The 25,569-nt window shown below is 41.8% G+C and overlaps 1 protein-coding gene across 8 annotated transcripts in view; it reads right to left on the minus strand.

Moving 5' to 3' along the window:
• Window positions 1-13,388, minus strand: part of PCNX1 (pecanex 1) — a 215,261-nt gene extending 201,873 nt beyond the window's left edge. For 6 of the 8 annotated variants that reach the window (XR_002724629.3, XR_002724630.2, XM_023182971.2 and 3 more), the window contains exon 1: window positions 12,775-13,312. Coding sequence is in view for 6 of the 8 variants with exons in the window: in XM_023182971.2 (XP_023038739.1) it covers window positions 12,775-12,927 (153 nt within the window). In the remaining 2 variants the exon portion in view is untranslated. Of the gene's footprint in view, window positions 1-12,774 lie in introns of all 8 variants that reach the window. The other 2 variants (XM_023182929.2, XM_023182982.2) reach the window with 2 other exon arrangements.
• Between the last annotated feature and the right edge of the window lie 12,181 nt (window positions 13,389-25,569).

Consider the following 25,569-nt stretch of genomic DNA (forward strand, 5'->3'; position numbering starts at 1 on the left):
TAAAGCATTCTAGGAAATAATTACATCCTCCTTCCAATTCCTGAGCACTTTATGACACATAAGGGATTAGTCATATTCTACCTTATAATATGGCTGTGTACTTGTCTCATAGCCTCAATTTATAAATTAGGAAAACCAGCATTATACAGGGAGCCAAGAGACAGGTGTCCATACTGTCATAAATGAGGTCTAGTCTTTTTCATCTTAGAATTATTTAATTTTATGAAATGTGGCATATGTAAAATACCTCAGTTTTAAAATAGCCTAATAGGCCGGGCGCGGTGGCTCAAGCCTGTAATCCCAGCACTTTGGGAGGCCGAGACGGGCGGATCACGAGGTCAGGAGATCGAGACCATCCTGGCTAACACGGTGAAACCCCGTCTCTACTAAAAAAATACGAAAAACTAGCCGGGCAAGGTGGCGGGCGCCTGTAGTCCCAGCTCTTCGGGAGGCTGAGGCAGGAGAATGGCGTAAACCCAGGAGGCGGAGCTTGCAGTGAGCTGAGATCCGGCCACTGCACTCCAGCCTGGGCAACAGAGCAAGACTCCGTCTCAAAAAATAAATAAATAAATAAAAAATAAATAAATAAAAAAAATAGCCAAATATAGGTTAATGGTTACCCTATATTAGGTTATTCAAAAATACTCAGAATATTCTCCCCCTCTTTTGTCCCTCTAAAATGCATCTATCATAGATGTAAAACCTTTTGCTAATTTTTCTCATAAGATACATTTGACAAATTGTTATACATTGTACACATCCTCAAAGAACAGAATTACAGCTTGTTAGGGGAAAAGAAGAAAACCATATTAAAGATCATACTAAATGCAACACAGTGTCCTGGATTGAAGGATCTTGAAACAGAAAAAGTAGAACTGATGAAATCCAAATAAAGTCTATAGTCCATTAATAGTATTGCACTAATGTTAATTTCTTATTTTTTGAAACCATGGTTATGTAACATTTTAATATTAGAGGACACTGGGTGAAGGGTATACAGGAACTCTCTCTACTATCTTTGCAACTTGTCTGTAAATCTAAAATTATAACAAAATGTAAAGTTTTAAAGATGACAACTGCGATAATTAGATCTGTTGAGTGTATGTCTAGACAATACTCAAACAAGGAGTGAGGAAGGGTAGGAAAAGGAAAACAGCCAGATACGTGATTCAAGCTTCTCAAAGTTGTGACTAATCTTCCTGCCTGTTCTCAGGGCAGTTGGCACTCAGGGTTCTGTTTGGCTTGTTCAAAGCTCTACAGAATGCAACTTTTTTTCCCCCTTAAAACCTCAAAGGAAATGGCTTCCTTTTCCCTAGGTTTTCTTTCCTTTATTGAAACACAAAGCAACTAACACTGACAGTGCAAGTTATAAAAGATGCAACTGCTCAGGTTCCAGGGACAAAAGAACTCTGAACTGTTTTACAATTCTACCAAATAAAGCATCTCCTAGTTGGGGAGGACAAGCAGAGAAACCAGAAGAACCAGAATCAGTAGCTACTTATTTCATCTATAGTATTTAGTAAAGTTCATCTATATGCTGAAGAAGTCAACAGAAGTCAACTCTATAGAATGTTTCTTGTAATCTTCTCTTCTCCATATTATTAGTCTGTGCTGTTCTAGCATTATTACTCTCAGGTGTCTCAACTCACCTGCCAAAAAATTCTTATCCCCACCAGCTTTCCTCAGAGACACAAGAAAATCATTTGATTTAACTCAGATTAAGTAACAGAAGAAGGCACTCAGTCTCTTTCAATGAAACATTTCTGCTTGTCAGTTGCTTGCTGTGAAAATTAATTACAAAGAATAGGAAAAATCAGATCAAATTTCTTACCCAATATATGTTAGTGCAGTAAACATCCTTAATTTGGACTAAAAAAGTTGAAATTTTAAAAATATTTTAAGAAAATTTCTGTCTACTGTCAAGGACAAAATATTACTGATACTTATTACTAAATGTTTTATCAAATCGTCCATTGAGTTGGGTGCAGTGGCTCATGCCTGTAATCCCAGTGACTCTGGAGGCTAATCCCAGTGACATCTGAGGCCAGGAGTTTGAGACCAGCCTGGGCAACACACCAAGACCCCCACCTCAACAAAAAATTTTTGAAAGTAGCTAGGTGTGGTGGCACATGCCTGTAGTCCCAGCTACTCAGAAAGCTGAGACAGGAGGATCCATTGAGCCTATGAATTTGAAGCTGAAGGGAGTTATGATCACACCACTGTACTCCAGCCTGGGTGATGAACAAGACTTTGTTTAAAAAAAAGAAAAGAAAACCACCACGAGCACTCCATTCAAAAAGAAATTGACAACAATAACACCCTGTTTTGGAAAAGTGTTGTTTGAGAGTGGGAAAACAAGTACTCTCAATACTGTTGACAGAGATTTAAATTAGCACTACCTTCCTAGAAGGCAATTTGGCGTTTTTAACCATCCTCCTCTGCAAAATGCAGGCAGATCGTATGTTGTTGCGCTTAGCTTTACGGTGCTTCAAAGACACGGCATTTTGTACAAATTGAAAAGCGGTGACACCTCTGTGGAGCACATCTCTATCAGCACCATTTTTCCAACAGCATGTGCTCACTTTGTCTCTGTGTCACATTTTGGTGACTCTCTCAGTATTTCATACTGTTTCATTATTATATCTGTTATAGTGATCTGTAATCAGTAATCTGATTTTACTATTTTAGATTTAAAATAGTATAAAATCTAAAATGAAATAGTAAAATCAGAGATCTGTTGACGGGAGCACCATCAACCTTGCCCATAGACCTGTGTTCAAGTGAAAGGAAAAGTCACATGTCTCTCACTTTAAATAAAAAGCTGGAAATGATTAAATTTAGTGAGAAAGGCACATCAAAAGCCAAGACAGGTAGAAAGCTAAGCCTCATGCACCAAAAGTAAAATTCTGAATGCAAAGGAAAAGTTCTTGAAGAATGTTACAAGTGCTACTCCAGTGAACACACAAATAAATAACAAAGCAAAGCAGCCTTATAGCTGATATGGAGAAAGTTTGAGTGGTCTAAATAGAAGATCAAACCAGCCACAACTTTCCCTTTAGCCAAAAGCCTAATCCACAGCAAGGCCCCAATATTATTCTCTTCAATTCTATGAAGACTAAGTGGTGAGGAAGCTGAAAAAGAAAAGTTTGACTAGCAGAAGTTGGTTCATGAGGTTAAAGAAAGCTGTTGCCATAACATAAAAGTTTACATGAGGCAGCAAGTGCTGATGTAGAAGCTGCAGCAAGTGATCCAGAAGATCTAGATAAGATCACTGATGGTGGCTACACCAAACAACAGATTTTTGGTGTAGATAAAACAACCTTCTGGAAGAATATGCCATCTAGGACTTTCATAGCCAGAGAAGGTAAGTCAATATCCGGCTTTAAAGCTTCAAAAGACAAGCTGACTCTTTTGTTAGGGTCTAATGCAACTGGTGATTGTAAGTTAAAGTCAATGTTCACTGGCCATTCCAAAAATCCAACAGCCCTTAGGAATTATCACAAATTTACTCTGCCTGTATTCTACAAATGGAACAATAAAGCCCAGAAGATATCAGATCTGCCTACAGCATGGTTTACTGAATATTTTAACCCCACCTTTGAGACCTACTGGTCTGAAAAAAAGATTCCTTTCAAAATAATACTGCTCCTTGACAAGGTACCTAGTTATCCAAGAGCTCTGACAGAGACATAGAAGAAAATTAATGTTGTTTTCATGCCTGCTAACACAACATCTCCAGCCCCATAATTTTGACTATCAAGTCTTAGTATTTAAGAAATACATTTCATAAGGCTGTCAGACAGTGATTCCTCTGACGGATCTGAAGTAAACTGAGAACCTTCTGGAAAGGTCTCACTCTTCTAGATGCCATTAAGAACATTCAGGATTCATGGGAGGTCAAAATATTAACACTGACAGGGTGTTTGGAAGAAGTTTATTCCAACCGTCGTGAATGACTTTGAGGGGTTTAAGGCTTCAGTGGAGGAAGTCCCACAGATGTGGGGAAAATAGAGAACTAGAATTGGAAGCAGAGCCTGAAGATGTGACTGGATTGCTGTAATCTCATGATACAACTTGAATAGATGAGGAGTTGCTTCTTACGGGTGAGCAGAGAAAGTGATTTCCTGAGATCCAATTTGTTCCTGGTGAAGATGCTGTGAACACTGTTGAAATGACAACAAAAGATCTAGAATATTACATCAACTTAGCTGACAAAGCAGTAATAGGATTTGAGACAGCGGATTCCAATTTTGAAAGAAGTTCTACTGTTGGTAAAATGCTATCAAGCAGCATTACATGTACAGATAAATCTTTCATGAAAAGAAGAGTCAATTCATGTTGCAAACTTCATTGTTGTCTTCTTTTAAGAAATTGCTATGGCAATTCTTAGAACTGCTGCCACAGCAATTTCTTAAACCAGCCTTCAACAGTCACCCTCTGATCACTCAGCAACACTTAGGCAAGACCCTCCACAGGCAAAAAAATGACAACTCGCCAAAGGTTCAGGTAATCCTTGGCATATTTTTAAGCAATAATGTATATTTTCATTAAGGTATATACATTGTATTTTTAGACACAATGGTACCGCACACTTAACAGACTACAGCATGGTGTAAATATAACTTTTATATGCACTGGGAAACCACAAAATTTGTGACTCATTTTATTGCAATATTCACTTTATCGCAGTGATCTGGAACCAAACTTGCAATGTCTCCAAGGTATGCCTGTACTCTCTTTCCCTGGCTCTTTTTTTGTCTTCATTTTACAACTCTGTCTTCCTTTGCTAATTTCTAAATGCTGTTTAGGCCTTGGAATTCTGTCCAAGACCATTTTCTTTTTAATGAGATAAACTTTTTTCCCAGAAGATCTACATGCTGGTAACTTGCAAGTAAATTTTACCCCAAATTTCTCTCCTGAACATTCCTTTTCAACACTCTGAATTCATGTTCTCCAATCTCAAAGATACCTTCAAAATTGTTCAACTATCCTACCATCCCTTGATAGTTCACTTTTCCACTCACCAAAAGTAAGAATAGCATGTCCACATTTGGGGGATCTTCCTCAAATCTTAAATATCCACCTCACCTCTTCTTCTTCCACTCTCAACAGAACACATTCACTTTGTCCTTTAATGAGATTACATAAATCATAAAAAATGAACCTCAACTTTTCCCATGACCTGTTTAACGCTTCCTCCATGAGCATTCATCCTTGCCTCCTTCCTTCCTCCTCTGAGGATAATCCTTTACCACATGTGCTTTCTGGACCACAATACTATTTTGTATTCCAGGAACCCTGCATTATCTACCCATTTCTCATTCTCATATTTATATTCTCTCTCGATATAAAGATTCACTCAATACTTGTAAAATGAGTATTTATCAAAGAATATAATTCAACAAGTCTATTTTTAGGAATTTATACAAAACACTAGTACAAATATTTAACTACAAGAATATTCACCCTACTGTTTTCTAAATAGCTAAAACCTGGAAATGACTTACATAACCAGTAAGAGGGAAATGATTAAACTGTAACACATATGATCTACTACAGAGCTATTAAAAAGCCACTTCCTCCCACCCATGGAAACTCATAATTTAAAGTGAAAACTGGAGACTCGAAAACAGTATGAATTCTATGAGCCCATTTTTGTAAGCAAAGAAGTATTTAAAACTCCAAATATATTTTGGTTACTAAAATGTTCCCCAGACAGGGGTGATGGAATTACCAATGGTTGTATTTTCTTTTTACTTATCTATAATTTCTGATTTAGACAAATAAATCAGAACAAAAAGATTTTTAAATTAAAACATGGTCTTATTTGAAAAGAGAAAAGGGTTTTGCGATTCAGTAAAGTTTTCCAATGTCTTTGAGTTCTGATAAAACCTATCCTCGTGTTGACATCTTTACATATAGTAGCCAAAAACTGGCAAAAGCCTAGCTGCTCATCTACATGGGAACGGATAAAGGTGAGCAAACTGTAGCATAGCCATACAAAGGAATATTACTCAGCAATAAAAAGGAACAACACTACTGATTCAACACCATGAATTAATCTCAACCACGTTATGCTGAGTGAAGGTGGCTTACACAAAGCATGTGCTACATGATTCCATTTATATGAAACTCTAGAACAGGATAAACTAATTTATAATGGAAAAAGTCAGAACAAGGATGAGAGGACTGACTCAGAAGGTCAAGCAGAAACTATCTGGAGTGATGCTGATATTCTACAACATGCCAAGTCTACACTACGCAAATGTGTATATTTATCAAAACTCACTAAATGGTTCGCTGAAGATCGTGCCTTTAGAACCCTACCTGATGATGCACCTGCTGAAGAGTTTAGGGGTGATTTGTATAGAAGTGTAACTTACTTTACATGCATCTCCCTAAAAAAGGGTGGACAGATAGAGGAATAAAACAGACGGAGACATAATATTTAAAAACACAGAATCCAGGTGGTGGGTACAATTTTCTCAACTTTCCTATATGTTTGAAAATTCTTTAATAAAATGTTGAAAACTTTAACTCTCAGTAAAGTCAGCTAGAGAAAGCAAATTACCTGATTGAATCTGTGTATTCAAAGGCTGGAAAAAAAATAGAAACTTTCCTAGCTTTCTAATTACCAAATGATTTTATGATTTGTAGTAATTTTCAAGCAGGAGAAAACACTCCACCTTTATGTAACAAAAGACAGAACATTTTATAAATCGACTGCTTTTTTTTGTAAATTAATACACTTTTCTACAAATTGACAAATATGGCTGCTTTCCTGGAGACCGCATTTGTCTTTTTTCTTTTAGATTCAGCAAGGTACATGTACAAGTTTGTCACACAGGCATATTAAGTGATGCTGAGGTTTGGCTTCTAATGATGCTGTCACCCAAGTAGTGAACACAGTAGCCAATGGATAGTTTTTCAACCCTTGCCCACTACCCGCTTTAGGAATCCCCAGTATTTATTGTTCCCTTCTGTGTATCTGTAGGTACCCAAATGTTTAACTCCCACTTATAAGTGAGAACATATGGTAGATGGTTTTCTGTGTAAACCATCTTTGGACAGTGTACCCTTAATTTATTATAGGTAATATAATAGATAAGAGTTATATCTGTGCCATGACCAGTTACGGAAATTATTAGATTCACCTTGATCCTAAATATTGAAAATACTGGTAAAAGGCACAGGCTGTAGATTTAAACAGGCCATCTACTAGTCATTAACCTTTCCCTAAAGGATGCAGAAAATAATACTTAAAAATCATATGTACAATTGCTAATTTATAGCACAGTAACTTTTCTAGCTTGATCTAAACTTTTAGAGAAATATAAATTTTAAAATATGAAAATCCCTGTTTTAGTCATCTTAACTAAATCTTGTTTAAAATGATCTTTAAATACTTTTAAATTGGGGGGAAGAAAATGACCTGAGAGCATTAGAGTAATCCTCACTAATAAAAGATCTATCATTCTAAAGATGATAAAGATCAGTTACAGAAAACAATGAAGACAACCAGGAAAGAAATGTTGAAACCTTCATAAATTTTGTTAATGATTTAGTCTGAATATAATCTCTTCACAGATTTATGTGGTATATATGACTGTATATATCATGTATGTATATATAACTGCACAGCTGTATGCACAAGAAGCCGTATGTGTTGCACTTTCAATGATTTGTTTTTCAAGGGTCATTTTGTATTTGATTTTTCAGGAATTTTATATTTGATTTTTGTCTTAGAGACTGACACTGAACCTAACCCCTAAGTAAGCAGCTCCACCATATAACACAGCCTACCACAGTCCTCCCTCCACCTCCAACTATTCTACGTCAGTTAACAAGTCTAAAAAAGCTTCACATGTATAAAAAAAATTCATTCAACAAGTACTTCTTCAGATCCTAATATGAGCCAAGCAGTCATGCAGACACTTGATAAACACTGATGAGTAAATCAGACCTGGCCCCTGCCCTCATGGAACTTACAAGGTATGAGAGTGGAAGGTGTTAGAGCGGGCACACAAGTAAGCAAACAAAAAAATACATGTTTGTGGTAAGTGCTATGGAAGAAAGTTATGGGACAGAATGATGAAAAAAAGAGAGGGAACCTCTTTATGGCTATCAGGCTTGGCCTCTGTGAGGGGATAATACGGAAGTCCAGCCCTAAAGATTAAGTAGCAGCCAGCTTTGCAAAGAGCAAGAGGGAAAAGTGTCCTTTCAGAAGGCACAACACGTGCAGAGGTCTCACAGGAGGAAAAGGCTCAGTGGGCTAAAGTAACAGAAAGAAGGCCAGTGTGACTACACTACAGTGGGAAAACTGCACAAACTGTAAACAAAGGCAGAATAAGCTCTGGTGAGGGCTTGATAAAGATTCTGGATTTTTTTCTAAGTGCCGAAGAAAATCTTTAGAGAATATTTCAAAGAATGACACAGATTTATGTCTTTTACTCAGAGCAGAAAGTGGTAAGATTTGCACAAAAGCAAGGGGTGGAGGATAAGCAACTAGATACAAGACAGTGCCATTAACTAACATGACAGAGTGAGGAAAAACGTTCTGTGGCAGTGTTGTTTACGGGGGAAATCAGAAGCTTTTGGGCATGATACTTTTGAAATGTCTATGAGACAGCCAAGAGGTATGTTGAGTAGCAGCTGGATGTCAGTCAGGGGCTGGGAGTTAGGAATATTCATCAAGTTATTTAAACTTACCTAGAGTGTTTATAAAATACAAATCAATAGGTCATACTCCAGATCTACTGAATAAGAAAGGGCTTGCACATCGTTAACATTGCCAAGTGATTCCAATGTCAACTGGAGTCTGGGAACCACTAACTTAAAAATTTTTGATTTTTTTTTTTTTTTTTTCAGGCAGTCTTGCTCTGTCGCCCAGGCTGGAGTGCAGTGGCACAATCTTGGCTCACTGCAAGCTCCGCCTCCCGGGTTTACACCATTCTCCTGCCTGCCACCATACCCAGCTAATTTTTTGTATTTTTTTTAATAGAGACAAGGTTTCACCATGTTAGCCAGGATGGTCTTGATCTCCTGACCTTGTGATCCGCCCGCCTCAGCCTCCCAAAGTGCTGGGATTACAGGCGTGAGCCACTGCGCCTGGCCATAAATTTTAATGTTCTATTTCATCACCTAGGGATATACTGCTTTATAGAGGAAAACAATGTATTGAGCAATATGTTATGAAAATGATTTGACTTAATAATCCAGAGCTATTTAGTCTCCTCCAGTCATACAGCATTATAGAGGAAACACTTCCAAATAGCCATTTTTTCAAATGACATTTACTGAAGGCCATTCTGAAGGTAAACAATTTCTTCTATTTCATAAATATTTTCTTGCAAAACACCCATGAAATATCTCACAAATGAGTAAATCACGGTTCAGAAAGGTGGAGTCTGGCCTACAGGACACAAAATCAATAACAAAGCCAAGATTCAAAAATCAAGACACTAATTCCAATTTGCTTTCCACCATACAAAAATACCACCCACTCCCTAAAGCTCATCATCTGTGACATGTACAAAAATAACTGTAACTAGATAAAAAAAGAATGAGTACCTTAAGGGAAACAGACAGGACAATCAGAATTAAGAAGCAAAATATTTTTCTCCATTTTCACTACTTAAAATATTTTTAACTAGTTGATATATATATAGAGAGAGAGTCCACCTTTCAAATATCCACAAACGCTCCTAAATAGACACCAAAAGTGTTTGAATCCTATACAAAAAGTCCTAAGACTTTCCTAACTCAATGTACGATCTCTCCACAGATTTAGGCACTTTTTTGGGAGGAATCAATAAAAGGCAGCCTGTACAGTGACTTTGCCTTCAGAAAGCTCTGTGTAAATCCCAGCTCACAACTTGCCTACTAACAGCAAAACCTCATGAGGTCACGGGGTTAAAGAACCTATAAATATACTTTTAAAACAGTCATTATCACTTATAGTTATTATTGTAAGAGCATGCAAACAATAACCTATGGCTGTCTGAGATTTCAACACGAAATGTTCGATTTTGCCTTATTTTTGGTATATACCTCAAACTGTCTACCTTTTACTAGTATGTTTCCTAAAATGTTTACAAATCCTCTGTCCTGACCACCCCGGTCTAGGATTCATCTCTTGACTATACGATCAGGGTCCCTCTTTACTTACCCTTTCCTAGCAGTTCTAACAGTTGTTCTAACAGTAACAACTCATTTGCCCCAGGCTAGATTTTAAGTTCCGTGAAAGCAGAAGCTGTGTCTTGTCCACTTCTCAATCATTCATTGGAGTACTACCATGTGCTTTACACTCATCTAGGTCCTAAAAATACAGCAGTGAACGAAACTAAGTTCCTGCCCTCTCAGAGCTTATATTCTAATAAGATAAGAAAGACATAAAAACAAATAAATAGATATCAGTTAGGAATAAACACCATATTATTTTAAAAGGTGGGCTACGGAGTGTTGTGAGAGCCAGAAAAGTTGCTATTTTACACAAGCTATCAAAGAAAGCCTCACATATACGAGAACCTGCAAAAAGTGGAGCAGCCACACAGGTATCTGGAAAAGAGGAGTCATCCACAGAGGGAAAAGCAAGCGCAAAGGCGCTGAAGCAGGAACATACTTCTCGGCAAGAAGAGCAAGGCGGCAAATGTGTATGTGGTTGTGAGAATAGAGACACACGAGAGGGCAGGCTCTGAGAGCAGAATGACATGATCTGAAAGAATCACAGAGGCTTCTGTGTGGAGAATAAAGAACAAAAGCATTGAACCTCATTAGAGAACTGCAATAATCCAGGAGAGAGAATGGTGACGAACCAAGAGAATGACGGCAGCCGTGATGATGATGGTGGTGGTGAGAGGAGGAGGAGGAGTCTAGTTAGGTTTTGAAGATAGAGCCCACAAGGTTTGCTGATGAACTGGATGTGAAGAAAGAAAATAATCAATGAGAGTTTTTAAAAGGTTTGGGAAGAGTGGGACTGCCATTAATTGAGACAAGGAAGTCAGAAGCAATCTCAGAAAGTGTCTAGTACATGGTAGACACTCAAATATTTGAGAATCCAGTTTAACTGAACTCCCAAAATGAAGAAAATAAACTCAATGTATTGGTTTCCATTTGCTCCAATATTCTTTCAGCAACATTTGCTAATTACACAAAGAGACTTAACCATGACCACAGTTTACTGCCAATGTTAACAAAGAAATCTTATACTGGACCCAGAAACTAATCTTTACCTCTCAAAATTCATTTTCGGTTTTAAATCTACAATTCTTCTGGACATAAAAGATACCTGCTTTGAAAATGCTGTAACAGCCTGAGGATTCTTACACCCAAAGTAATTAACCCGTTCATTAATGATGTCATATTCCTGGAAGGTATAGTAGTGCAAATAGAACTCCCTAGGCCAGAATTAATTGAAAATTATAACACTTCACGATAAATGTTCAGAATGCAACAAGACTGAACAAGTCTCCCTAATAAAATAAGCCACAAGCCATCAGCATTTCTTAATTGCTTTTTTTAACCTCAAACAATAAGTCCCTTCAAAACAATTTCAACGAAAAATGTGAATCTGCTTGAGAACGTGAAATTTAGCACATCTTCCCCCAAGCAATTTTCCTGCCAATTAGTGAAACTGAGCTTCACTTAGGGAAGAACTGGGTGTCCTCACCTTTTGCACTTCTCATAGTGATACTCCGGGATTTTCTAACTCAGCACCCTGTCTCTAGCTCCACGAAGAACCTCAAAGTTAGCAGAAATATATTCAAACGAATTCTCCTAAAATAAAAAGCTCAGATCCTTTCCTCCTCTCTGACTACTTTAAAATTTTGTAAGAAGCTTTAAGTATCATCTCTGTCCACACGAGTTTCCCTAACGCCCCACCCTAACCTAAAGTGCTTTAAAAACTGTGCTTAACAACTTTCAATGTCGCTTTAAAAACACAGATGATTCAGAGAAGCTGATCGCACCGAATTCAGCAACAGGCAGTACTCTCCCTATTCCTATCCGCCAAAGGCCTTGAACCAACCCAAACAAATTCGCTGAAATGCCAGCCAGATTCCCCGTATCTCCCCGCTCCCTCCCCCAGGGAGGCCAGGAAGCACCACGGCCACCAGCCACGGGGCTGAACAGAAAAGAACCGCTGCGAAGCACAACAACAGTTTTTTAGAGGCAGGAAGGTTCCGAGCTGGGTTTTCAGTCACCACCCAGGACCCCTGGAGGACGACCCCGGACGACCCACACACGCACTCACAGCAGAGCCGCACGGTCCCCCGCGCTCCCGGGGCTCCGCACGCGGATTAGCGGCGAGGCGGCGGGCGGCCTCTCCCGGGAGCCCTGGGCGAGGGCCGCGGCGGGGGCGGGCAGTGCCCGGTGCCCAAGGAACCCAGCGAGCCAAGGATGGATGCGCGGTCCCCTAAAGGCGCAGAGCGCACGGCGCCTGCCACCTCACGGGCGGTGGGCCCCGACGGGGACGCCCTAGCCGGGTGGCCGCGGGAGGGAACCCCGAGAAGGGGCCTAGGACGCTGCCGCTTCCCAGTGAGCGGGCGGGGGCAGCCGGCGCGGGCTGCCGTGGGCTCGTTGCTCGTGTCACCGCCGAAACCGGGGGAGCCCCAAAGAAAGGAGTGGGAGCACGCAGCGCGGGCGGGGGAGCCTCACACCGAGCGGGTGGCGGCCCCCAGGGGACGAGACCCCGAGGAAGAGGAAGAGGGCGCGACCCCAGCAACGCCCCACCGGTTCGCGGGGAAGTAGCCACCCGCTCCCCGCCCCCACACTCACCATGTAGAGGGTGAAGGGCAGGCCCAGCAGAAAGAGCCACAGGTAGAGGTGCAGCGCGTTCACGAAGGTGGCCTGGTGCGGGTCGTAGTACCAGCCCCCGCTGAGCGCGGCCCACACCCCCTGTCGGAGGATCTGCAGCGTCTGCGACCCCATCCCCACCCGGCGCCGCCGCCGTCGCCGCCGCCGCCGCCGCCGTCCCCGCCCCGGCCCCAGCTCGGCCTCGATCGCCGGAGCCTGCAGCTGCCCCGTCTATCCTCCTCCGGAGCTCCGGGAGAGCGAGCCGGCGCCTCGGCGGTCGCTGGTGCTGCTGCAGGAGGAGGAGGAGGCAGCGAACGAGGAGGAGGAGACCCGGGAGGAGGAGGCGGCGAGCGGCGGGGCGGAGGACGGCGGAGAGGAGGAGACCGGCCTCCGGAGTGCCGCCGCCATCTTGTCTCCTAACACCCGGAGCCGCGGCCCGGCCCCCGCCACCCGTGGCCCGCCAGCGCCCCCGCTGCCGCTGCCGCTGCCGCCGCCGCCGCGACCCCCGCCGGCCGCCGGCCTTGGGCCCGGCAGAGAAGGAGGCCCGGCGCCCGGGAGCGACGGAGAGGAAGCCGCGCCCACTCCAGCTCCTCCTCTCCGCTCCCTCCGCCCCCTGGGCCGGCTACCCGCGGGTGCGCGCCGCGCCTGGGCCGCCGCGGGCGCCTCCTGCTGACGTCCGGGGGAAGCGCGCGACAACGCGGCCCGGGGCCGGGCCCCGGGGACTGCGGAGGTGCAGAGACAAGGCTGGCAGGTCCAGGGGACCCCATTCTGGTAGACTCCCTGGCAAGTTCACCTACCAGTCTCTAAACGGGGTCTTTCCGACTTCGAAACTAACAAACCTTGACTCCAGAAAAGCGTCCTGCCTGTCATTTATGATATTTATGAAAGACCTAGGAACAACTGAAGCTAACCACCTGAGATACTGAAGGCCTGGAAGGATAGTGAAGGCTGATGACACTGTTGAAAAGTCATAAACGCACCCAAGTTGAGTAAGAACTGTGTTGGCCCGTGTGTGAGGGAAAAATAGCCGCTTCCAGATTGGGAGAATGTACTACTTCCAAAGACAAGTTAATAGAAGTGGCACAGAACATGGAAGTACGGAGTGGACAGGTTACCATTTGAACGCGGTGATTGTATTTTTAAATGTGCTGTAACTAGCAGCCATTTTTATCAATGGGCCAATCTCAACAGGGTTGAAAAAGATTAACTGTGACTCCACCCCAAATTACAACAGGGTCTTGTAGGTCTCTTTTTATAGCTGTAAAAACGGAATCATTCTTGGCTCTGTGTGATGTTTATGAGGCGTGCCTGATCTCATTGAATAAAATTTTCTAAAAAAGAGTTTGAAGTTTGAGTTTATTGAAGTTTGGCTTTTATGGCAATAAAAGTACTCTGTATTCTCAGATTAAAGTTGCTATAATTAATGAGGGAAACAAGAGCCAAAGGAAATTGGTGATATTTTAAGAAGAGTAATGAAAAACCGTTACAAACCATTACAATACCTCCCAGTGCCATACCACTTTATAGTTGCTCAAACACTGTCACACCCATTTCATTCAGACCTCAGGACAACCCTTTGAGGGCAGCATAGCAGCTATTGTTATTTTATGGATGAGAAAACCTGTAAACTCAAGTAAGTGATTGTCCAAATGCTTATGGCCACTTATTGCTCATAAGCAGTAAGCGGTTGAGAACTCTAAGACCAGCAGTCATGCTAACTGCATGTACTGAACTTTGGAAGTTCATTTCTCAAGGCTCTCCACCTTATTATCCATTTCAGGTAAAAGTTTGAACTGATTAAGAACAGCTCAGCACCTTCTGGTTATCTGTGACCAGCTTAAATATATGACCAGTTGTCGTCAAAGTGCAAATTCTTAGGGCACCACTCCATAGAAACTCTGTGGGGTGGGACCAAGCAATCTGTTTTCACAAGTCCTGTGGAGGATTCTAATGTACCTTACCACTGTAGAACACCACACCGTCCCTAGCCTTGATTTATGTCCTTATAACCACGAAGCCATTGAGTTCCAGTAAGATACCCTGAAATTGAGAGATGTGAGTAAACACTGGACAAAATATACTTTAAAATATATTTGTACATCTAAAAGCAAAATTATGATTAAATAATGCAATTTTACAATTAAAATAGTGGCCTTGAAGCTGGTGTCATAGATACCAGCTATTGTCAAGTTTTCATTTGTTTTCCCTAAAGGAGACAGGAAAGCTCTCTGGGAAGGTTTTGGAAGTAATCCCAACATTTCCAACACAAAGAAAGATGTAAACAAGGACAAAATTCCAATACCACATCAGTTTCCACAACAGCAAAGATCCGCTATGGTTTAATATAAAAGGATTAACTGTAATGAGGGTGAGGTGGATGGGGAGAAATGGAAACTAGAACCAGATACATCCATGGAATCGGAGGCCAACCCAGCTGGTGTGTAAACGTTCAGCCAGAATGCGGTATCTGGAGGATATGGAACCGGCAGCAGGCCAGGAAGGCAGCCGGCGTCAGGCCTGTTAAACAGAGAATGTGGGTGTTGTAAGCCAATGGACAGCTGGAACACACAGCCTTGGAAAATCCAGGAGCAGGCAAAAATTGGGAAATCATGGCAAGCCTTGAGAAAGTGTGTTGCTTATAGCACGGCCCCAACTTCAGTGCTGGGGTTTTCTAGGTCTGCCCTTTAGTTTTTACAGGGAACTGATGAAAACAGATAGAATTCAAATCCTTGAGCTACTGAGATATTCACGAAGGCCCAAGTTTCAGGACTCAACAGGACAAAACAAATATTCAAAGGCTGGATTTTGGGGGACAGAGTGAGACTTACAAACAAAGCAGGAGCCTGATACCTAGAACTAGGACCAAATTTCACACTGAGCAGGGTTGCCTTACGTTGAAGTCCCAGAGTGTTAATATAAAGCTCTAGTTGCCCTCCAAAATGACTGGGACGGATCCCAGAACCTAGAGGTGGGAGTCACATGGCATTAGCCACTGGGTGAAAAGGGGTTAGCAGGACTGGCAGGCCCAGAGAGTAGAAAAGGCAGTTAGAGACTATATCTTTCAGCTCTGGACTGTTAGGAGCATTTTAGAAAAATACTAATTAACTGACTTAGGGAGTAGCAATTGAAAGTATCCAGTGAAAAAGCTGACCTTTCCAAATGACTGACTCAGTCACTGGGGCAAGGGGGAGAAAGACAATCCTACGGTGCTCTCCGGAGCTCTCAAAATGTTTATGAATATTGCCACACAAGCTTCCTATTTTATAAACCAGAAGCTAATGCACAGAGAGGCTAAATTGTTTGCCCAAGGTAGCACACTCTATCGTGCCCATAAAATATAAGAGCAGGACAAAAATCCAGGGAACTAATTTTGCTAAGTGTTAACCCTCTTAGCCGTGCATAGAAGCCATTAATAATGTTACACTTAGCATGTCAAAGTTAGCAGCCATGACATACTACCAAATCAACACTTGACATTTGTTCATCTCTCGGCTAATCCTGTTAAAATTATATTTTCTGACTAGCTCATAGTCCTCCTGGGGACTGAGAGTACTCGACAGCAGATGCTCTCTCCCGCCTGAAAAGGACAAAGCTGAATGTACAAAATCTAATAACCCCACCCAAGCCCACCTTGGAGCAGAGTCATGCAAACTGCAGCTCTGATCCATTTTTGTGTGGCAATTATCTACTTTAGACATTATGGCCCACGTGTCCTGCCAACGATCCAGATGCAGTAAGTATCCACGCCTTCCCCCAGACCGGCCCTTTTTCTTTGTCTTAGTGAAACCAACATTTTCCTGCTCACTCAGACTTGGAACATCATATATCCTTCCCCAGTGTCTAGTCTCCACAATCTTTCTCCTGCTCAACCCTTCCTTTACGTTGCCAGATAACCATTCTGGCGAATCCCCGCATCAACTCATACCCAGCAGTCTCCTATTACCACCAATTTCTCCTCTTCTAAACCATTCTACCTTCCACCAACAAATTAATCTCCCTAATCCACTTTTCTTAAAAGCCTTTAATTCCCTTCAGGACTAAAGGGATACTCCTTAGCCGGGCAAAGTCCCCGGCAACCTGAATCACGATTTTCTCCAACTTAACTGCTGCTACTCCCCAGCATGAACCCTTTTTATTGGTGAATATCAGCATAACTATTTATGCTTACCAGCCCACTCATTTATTAATTTCTTATTAATTTCTGCCACCGTGCTTTTACTAATACCATTTGCCTTACTTAGAAAACGTTACCCCTCCACCTGCCCACTAAAATTCACTATGACTACTCCAAACACATTCTTCTATTTTTTGAACAGCCTAGAGCACTCACATGTTCCACTCATTTAGCACTTAATTATGTGCTACTTCAAATCCCTCCATCTAAACTGTACATTCCTTGAGGGCAAGGCACTTCTCAGCATGTTCCACAAGGCCTAGTAGAGAAAGCTGTTAGCATCAATTAACACTTAGTTCATATACATTGATTAAACAAAGCACAGAAACCAATGGCTTTCCAATTAGAGATTTTAATCTGATTTTTCTTTTTTCTTTTTTTTTTTTTTTTTTTTTTGAGACGGAGTCTTGCTCTTGTTGCCCAGGCTGGAGTGCAATGGCATGATCTCAGCTGACTGCAGCCTCCACCTCCCAGGTTCAAGCGATTCCCCTGCCTCAGCCTCCCAAGTACCCGCCACCATGCCCAGCTAATTTTTGTATTTTTAGTAGAGACGGGGTTTCACCATGTTGACCAGGCTAGTCTTGAACTTCTGACCTCAGGTGATCAGGTGATCCACCCGCCTGGGTCTCCCAAAGTGCTGGGATTACAGGCATGAGTGACCATGCCCAGCCTAATCTGTTTTATCATTCATTTGGTAACTCTTCAACATTTCAAAGCATTTCACTAGCTTAGAATAGCAGTTCAAGGAAAGAAAAAATAATATGAAATGAAGGCGAAGAGAATTTGGAAGAGAAGGCTGGGCGTGGTGGCTCACACCTATAATCCCAACACTTTGGAAGGCCTAGCTGGAAGGATCACTTGAGCCCAGGAGTTTGAGACCATCCTGGGCAACATGGGGAAACCCCATCTCTACAAAAAATACAAAAATTAGCTGGGTGTGGTGGTGTGCACCTGTGGTCTCACTTATACAGGATGCTGAAGCAGGAGGATCACCTGAGCCTGGGAGGTCGAGGATGCAGTGAGCTGTGATTGCACACTCTAGCTTCAGTGACAGACTTAGACCCTGTCACAAAGAAAAAAAAAAAAAAAGGAAAGCAAAGAAAAGGAAAAAAAGAAGTGCCCTAGAATTCTTACGTGAATCTCTTTTAGCCATTTGCTGTGTACTGCTTTAGATCACATCAGGAAAACAAATATCAAATGGAAACTTCCCAAATCTTGCATAATATAGTTATAAAATACCATCATCTGGATATGGAGCTAAACAAGTGAAAATAAAAGACTTTCTTACTAACTAGGAGATGATTCTTCTTGGAAATCTCAACCCAATCTCCTGTTTTTTAGATGTCAACTCCATATGATGAATAATGTAAAATATGTTTTTAGTGACACCAATTAGTTTAGTAATTCTTGTTATGGTTTTGTGTCATCCTGAGAGTGTCTTCTGTTATGTCTCAAAAAACTAATTCACTTTTCTTAAACTTACCACACTTTGGGAGCAGGGCGATGAAAGGAAAGGGAAAGCATACAAGATATTGCGAAACTCCCCAAATATTGTGAATCCCTAAATTAAAAATAATATACACATGCATTGTTTTTCATCTTTTGACATTAAATGATTCTTCTATGCCAGTCTGATGTCTAATGTGCTTCACTATATCACATGAAAGAGCTTGTTTATCTTTTTTTTTTTTTTGAGACAGGTTCTCACTCTGTCACCCAGGCTGGAAGTGCAGTGGTGCGATCTCAACTCTGCAACCTCTGCCTCCTGGGTTCAAATGATTCTCATGCCTCAGCCTCCTGAGTAGCTGGGACTACAGGAGAGTGCCACTACACCCAGCTAATTTTTGTATTTGGTGGAGACGGGGTTTCACCATGTTGGCCGGGCTGACCTCAAACTCCTGACCTCAAGTGATCCGCCTGCCTCGGCCTCTCAAGGTGGTGGGATTATAGGCATGAGCCAGCGTGCCCGGCCTTGTTTATCTTTCTATTTCAGCGGGGGTAGCATAATTCCAACAGGACCTACTAGGCCAACTGATGTGGCCGGATGATTCTCTGAAGAGTTCACCCCCTGTGTTAGTAGCTACCAGTGTCATCCCGAGCGCCTCCCTGTAGTTAAGTAGAAATGAGAGTTGTCACCTTTGGAGGCCAGATGTCTGTCTCCTCTGGCAAGGAACACCAGGAACATCCCTTGGTGAGAAGGTGATGTTCCTAATGAAAAGAGCCTGGGGACTGGAATCAGATGAACCTGTGTTTTAATCCACCTTCTGCTACTTTCTAAATTAGTCCTAGCCCCGAGTCAAGGAATCCAAGCAGAATTGAAGAGTCCTGGGGAATTCAAGGTTGCAGACTCATTGCATTTTATTTTGATGGCTGGAGCTTTTTTCTACTGACAAAAAGAACGTCCCAATGACGTCATAAAAAGATCTTTCCCTTGGAGATTTTTCACTGCTTTCTTTATGGAAACCTTGACAGTACATGCGAACATATTTCTTATTAGTTTTTTTTTTTTTTTGTCCATTTGGGGTTTTTGATTTTTAGCGGGGTTTTTGTTTTGTTTTGCCTCACCTACTGTCACCAGGATTCAGTAGCTGTTAATATGCATAAGTATTTTCTAATTATGTACAAATAATATGTTTTGTATATACATTATAGGAGGGTGATATATATCAGTATAAAATCTCTCAAATCAATAAAGATCATGATACAAAGTAAAACCTCCCTTTATCTCAATATTTCCTTCCTGTAAACTCATATGCTTAGGTCCTATGACAAGTGTTTCTCAATGTGTATATAGTCCATGAATGACCCCAAGTCAAAATCTTCTATTAAAAACAGAATCCTGGCCGGGCGCAGGATTAGTGGCTCACGCCTGTAATCCCAGCACTTTGGGAGGCCGAGATGGGCAGATCACAAGGTCAGGAGATCAAGACCATCCTGGCTAGCACGGTGAAACCCCGTCTCTACTGAAAATACAAAAAAATCAGCCGGGCATGGTGGCGGGCGCCTGTAGTCCCAGCTACTCAGGAGGCTGAGGCAGGAGAATGGTGTGAACCCGGGAGGCAGAGCTTGCAGTGAGCCGAGATTGTGCCACTGCACTCCAGCCTGGATGACAGAGCAAGACTCCGTCTCAAAAAAAAAAACCACACAGAATCCTAGAGCCAGGTGCCATGGTGCACACTGATAATCCCAGCTACTTGGGAGGTTGAGATGGCATGATCACTTGAGCCCAGGAAGTTGAGACTAGCCGAGGCAACATAGTGAGACCACATCTCCAAAAACAAACAAAGAAGCATATAATCTAAGTTATGGTGCTTTATACATAGGGTATTGAAAAACTCCCTCAGTGTTGGGTATCTCTGAAATAATTAGTATAAACACCTATTGTTTTCTATCTTTTGATATTAAAAGATAGAATTCCAAGCAGCCAATAGAATACTGAAGTATCTTTTAATGAACTAATAAGGATTAAAATATATGGTGAAGTGGCTGGGTGCTGTGGCTCACACCTGTAATCCTAGCACTTTGGGAGGCTGAGGCAGGCAGATTGCTTGAGCTCAGGAGTTCAAGACCAGCCTGGACAACATGGTGAAACCACATCCCTACCAAAAAAAAAAAAAAAAAAAAAAATACAAAAAATTAGCTGGATGTTGTGGTACGTGCCTGCAGTCCCAGCTACTTGAGGGGCTGAGGTGCAAGGATCATGTGAGCCCAGGAGGTCCAGGCTGCAGTGAGCTGAGATCATGCCACTATACCCAAGTCTGGGTGACAAAGTGAGATCCTGTCTAAAAAAAAATAAATAAATTATATATATATATATATATATGAAAAAAGGTATAGAACAGCATGTGTCATAAGAGAAAAGAATATATTGCATGTGATTATCTGTGTACTGAATGTCCCTAGCAGAACATGTGAGAAAATGGCAGCAGGAATTGCCACAGCGGTAAGAGACCTTACCTTTGATTGTGTATCTTTTATCTTGATGAATTTTACATCATGCACATGTTATCCTTTTCTTTTCTTTCTTTCTTTTTTTTTTTTTTTTTTTTTTTTTGAGACACAGTCTCACCCTGTCACCCAGGCTGGAGTGCAGTGTCAGCCCCCTCAATCTCCACCTCTTGAGTTCAAGCCATTCTTGTGCCTCAGCCTGTCAAGTAGCTGGGGTTACAGGCAGGCACCACCACATCCAGCTAATTTTAGTAGAGTCAGGGTTTCACCATGTTGGCCAGCCTGGTCTCAAACTCCTGACCTCAAATGATCTGCCCACCTTGGCCTCCCAAAGTACTGGGATTACAGGCCTAAGCCACTGTGTCTGGCCCATGTTACCCATTTTTAAAAAGTAGTAACCTGGGGGAGAAAGCCGATTCCTACCTTGTACCCAAGACTTGCTAAATTGAAATCTCTCACATGGAGCCTGGAGACATGCATTTTTAACAATCTTCTTTATTATTCTGCAAACTGGTATTAAGAAGCACTGTCCTTGGCCTTTCCTTTTTAAACGCTTCTTTCCTCTTTTCTTTCCTCTGAGCTTCCTACCATCACCACCACCACCTCTTCTTCTCCCCTCATTTCCTCATCCATGGTGGATCTCATAGTTTTGCAATTAAATCATTCCACGGCTAGTGATTTTTCACTCCTTTCTCCCCAACGTTACCATCGGCCAAAACTATGGCACTGGATGGATTTGCTTTCTCTGCCACCAGCATGCAGGCTAACACTTTCCAGGTTGTGACCCTAACTGTTACCTGGACTCCTGGCAGTTCTCCGGTTCTTACTCAGCACTTCTTGTGTCTTTCTTAATGACTTTTAAAATGTCACCAACGTCTTTCACACAACCCACACCACCCTGGCTCCCATAGAAAACACAGAGGATGTCGGACTGTAATTCCTCAGGCTCCTGCCACCTCCCACTTATAAATTTATTCGTATATACAGTCATTCTTCGTTTTCTTTTTTCCTTTTGAAGTGTTGGTCTGCCTAAGAAAATGGCTTCACCTGTGCTCTCCACCTCACCACCTAAACCCCACTGGGTTTGTTAACCTTGGTCCCTTAGGTACCACCAGCTTTCCCTTTCTGCTGGCACTTTCCTCCAGCCCAGAAACAGGCACTCTAATCCTCAGGGCTACTTCCTCCTCTCCCTCGCAGCCAACTGTCTTAAGAGTGAAACAGTGTCTTTCACCTGCCTTGACCTTCACTCTCATCACTGCTTGTGCCCACGTCATCAATGATTTCCTACTTGCCAAATCCAGCAGGCATTTTTCAGTCCCCGGCTTATTTAATCTCTTTGCTTCCAGGTCACTGCTCCCTCTTCCTGGTTTCCCCCTCTCTAATTATCCTAGACTTGAGTCTCCTTTATGGAATCCTCATCTTCCCTCTACTTCTCAGGGTTGTCAGAAAATAAATGAGGGGAAAAATATCTCATCCACTTCAGCATTCTTTTTGATCCAGAAGAAGATGAGACAGCCTCCCAACCTGAATTATGTAGTGACCCTCAGCCTGTGGAATGACTAGGAAATGAAAACAAATTCCTTATGAGGGGTGATTAGAAATATGACATCTCAAAAATATTGTGAAAAATCATTGTCTGAAGAACAGAAAAATGAGCTCTGCTTTAAACATGACAGCTATATTCTAAATTTGCTTTTTGGGTTTGTTTTTGTTTTTTGTTTTTTTCTGAGACGGAGTCTTGCTCTGCCGCCCAGGCTGGAGTGCAGTGGCCGGATCTCAGCTCACTGCAAGCTCCGCCTCCCGGGTTTTACGCCATTCTCCTGCCTCAGCCTCCCAAGTAGCTGGGACTACAGGTGCCCGCCTCGTCGCCCCGCTAGTTTTTTGTATTTTTTAGTAGAGACGGGGTTTCACCGTATTAGCCAGGATGGTCTCCATCTCCTGACCTCGTGATCCGCCCGCCTCGGCCTCCCAAAGTGCTGGGATTACAGGCTTGAGCCACCGCGCCCGGCCGGGTTTTGTTTTAAATCCTTCAGTCCTAATAGCCTCGAGTTTACTAGGAATTCTTAAACTTCCTAATCTCTAATTTATGCAAAGTTTTTATAAGCATTTATTTATTTATCTATCCATTCTTCCTTCGGACTTGTATTTTGAAAACCTGACAACTTATTGAGAGTTTGCTTGGGCCAGCCTCTCTACGATTTTACATCCAGCTGGTCTTTTGTATTTAGTTTTAATCCTAAAAGTAACACATTCACGGTATTTTTATCTGAGAAATATAGGAGAGAGAAAGCTTAGTTAATAGGCCCACAACCCAATCACAACCAGTGTTAAAGTGTGATAACTTTTGTCCTGGTCTCTCCCGCCTTTCTCCCCTCTGCTTCTGTACTATATTCTAATTGGAGTTCAGAGCCTGATTTGGAAAGTTTTTATATCAACACATGCCATGTGCTTTGGCAGTTTGCTAAGTCTGAGAAACTTCAGAGACATTTTTTCCTTCTGACTTACCCATGTGTTTCACTTAGATTCTTGGAAACATTCTCTATGCTACATGGCTACTAGCCCACAGCTTCAAGTAACAGAAAATTCTATTCAAACTCACATGACAATAAGGAAGATGATTGCTTCGTACAACTGGAAGTCCAGGAGGCAAGCAGGCTGCAGGAGCAGTTTAATTTACTGGCTCTGAATCTATCTCTCTGCAATGCCCTGTGATGACCTCCTATGTGTGTTGGCTTTGGCCTTAGCTGGTTTCTCTCATGGAGGCAAAATGGCTATAGCCATTACAGGTTTCACATAGCGATGCCATCAATTAGAAGTTCATCTAAGAGCAAGGAAATTTCCCTCCCAGGAACTTCCACATACCTTTGGTTACACCCTTATTCTTGAGTCAACCCCTGTCCTCAGGGCACTGCCATACGCTGACTCATTCTGGCCTGGGTTCCCGAACCAATTACTGCCCAGAAGAGCGGAATTATCCTTAGACCAGTCAGTCCCAAATGTGAGCTGAGGTATAAGGGATATGCTGGGAGGGATAAATGCCTACATAAAACTGAATTGTGTTAGGAATCAGAGAGGAGGAATAGATGCTGAATGCCTGTTTCAGAATACCGTCATCAAACACGCATATTGTCAGATTTTTGGATCTTTGGTAATTTGATCATTGAAAAATGATGGCTCTGTGTGGCTTTAATTTGAATTTCTCTATTGTGAGTGAGGCTGAGCCACTTGCATGTACCTAGGAGCCATGTGTACTTTTTCTCCTCAGGTCCTGCCTGTTCATATTCTGTACCAATTTTTCTTTTCTTTTTTTAAATTTTAACTCTTACTTTAGATTCAGGGAGTACATGTGCAGGTTCGTTACAAGAATATATTTCCTGTTACTGCGGTTTGGTGTATGATTGAGCTTGTCACTCAGGTAGTGAGCATGGTACCTAATAAATAGTGTTTCAACTCTTGCCCCCCTTTCTTCCTTCCCTCCTTGTAGTCCCCAGTGTCTATCTTGCCTGTCTTTATGTCCAGGTATACTCAATGTTTAGCTCCCACTTATAAGTGAGAACATGTGGTATTTGGCTTTCTGTTTCTGCATTAGTTGGCAGCTGTATCCATGTTGCTTAAAAGGACATGATTTCATTCTTTTTTGTGGCTGTGTAGTATTCCATGGTGTATACATGGCACATTTTCTTTATCTAGTCACTGCTGGTGTCTTTGTCAATTTTTCTATTGCATTGTAGGTTTTTTGCTTTCTTATTTGTAGGAGCTCATTATATGTTAGGGAAATTAGTTTTTGGTCTGTAATAGAGCTAGGCACATTTTTGCAGTTTGTCATTTTTTGACTATGTTTATACAGAAATTTTGATGTTGAAAGATTGAATTTATCAATCTTTTATAATTCTGGATTTAATGTCATCATTAGAAATGCCTTCTCCACTTTAAGGTGAATAACTCTCTTTTAGTTTTTTTCCAATACCATGATGGTATCATTTTATGAATTTAAATATTCATATCCACTTGGAATTTATCCAGGTCAGGTGTAAGGAATAAATTCAACTTTGGTATTTTTCTCATTTGATTGACTTTCATTTTATACTGTTCCATGATGACAGCTGCTTCTTGTTTTGTGACACTCAATGTTTTGCCAATATTCTCTACAGTTGTTTTAAAAATCTGAGTTTTCATCGACTTTAATTAGCAAAACAGTAACTCACAGAGTTTCTGTAAGTTACCGTAGGCCATGATATATTTTAGAGGTTGGGGAGAGGATTTCTTTGAAATCACACAAAGAATAATGCTTGTTGCATTTTAATAATCATTGCTTTTCGGAAATGTGCTTACTCAGGTCCTTTACTCACTATGCAAATCATTAAAAACAATAACGTACAGTTCAGTGATTTAAGGTTCTTAAAACTGGCACATTAAAAGTTCTACTTGTCAACTTAGGCCCTTTTTAGATGTGGAATGATGAATCTTTTTTACTCTCCTATAGGACTGGGGGAGGTAGTTTGTCCTTGGTTGCATTCTAAGATTCTGCTGAGTCCCAAAGTCTTTTGTTGTTGTTGAAGACAGAGTCTTGCTCTTTTGCCCAGGCTGGAGTGCAGTGGCACAATCTCAGCTCACTGCAACCTCCACCTCCTGAGTTCAAGAGATTCTCCCGGCTC

This window comes from Piliocolobus tephrosceles, chromosome 6, assembly GCF_002776525.5.
Source record: "Piliocolobus tephrosceles isolate RC106 chromosome 6, ASM277652v3, whole genome shotgun sequence".
Lineage (NCBI taxonomy): Eukaryota > Metazoa > Chordata > Mammalia > Primates > Cercopithecidae > Piliocolobus > Piliocolobus tephrosceles.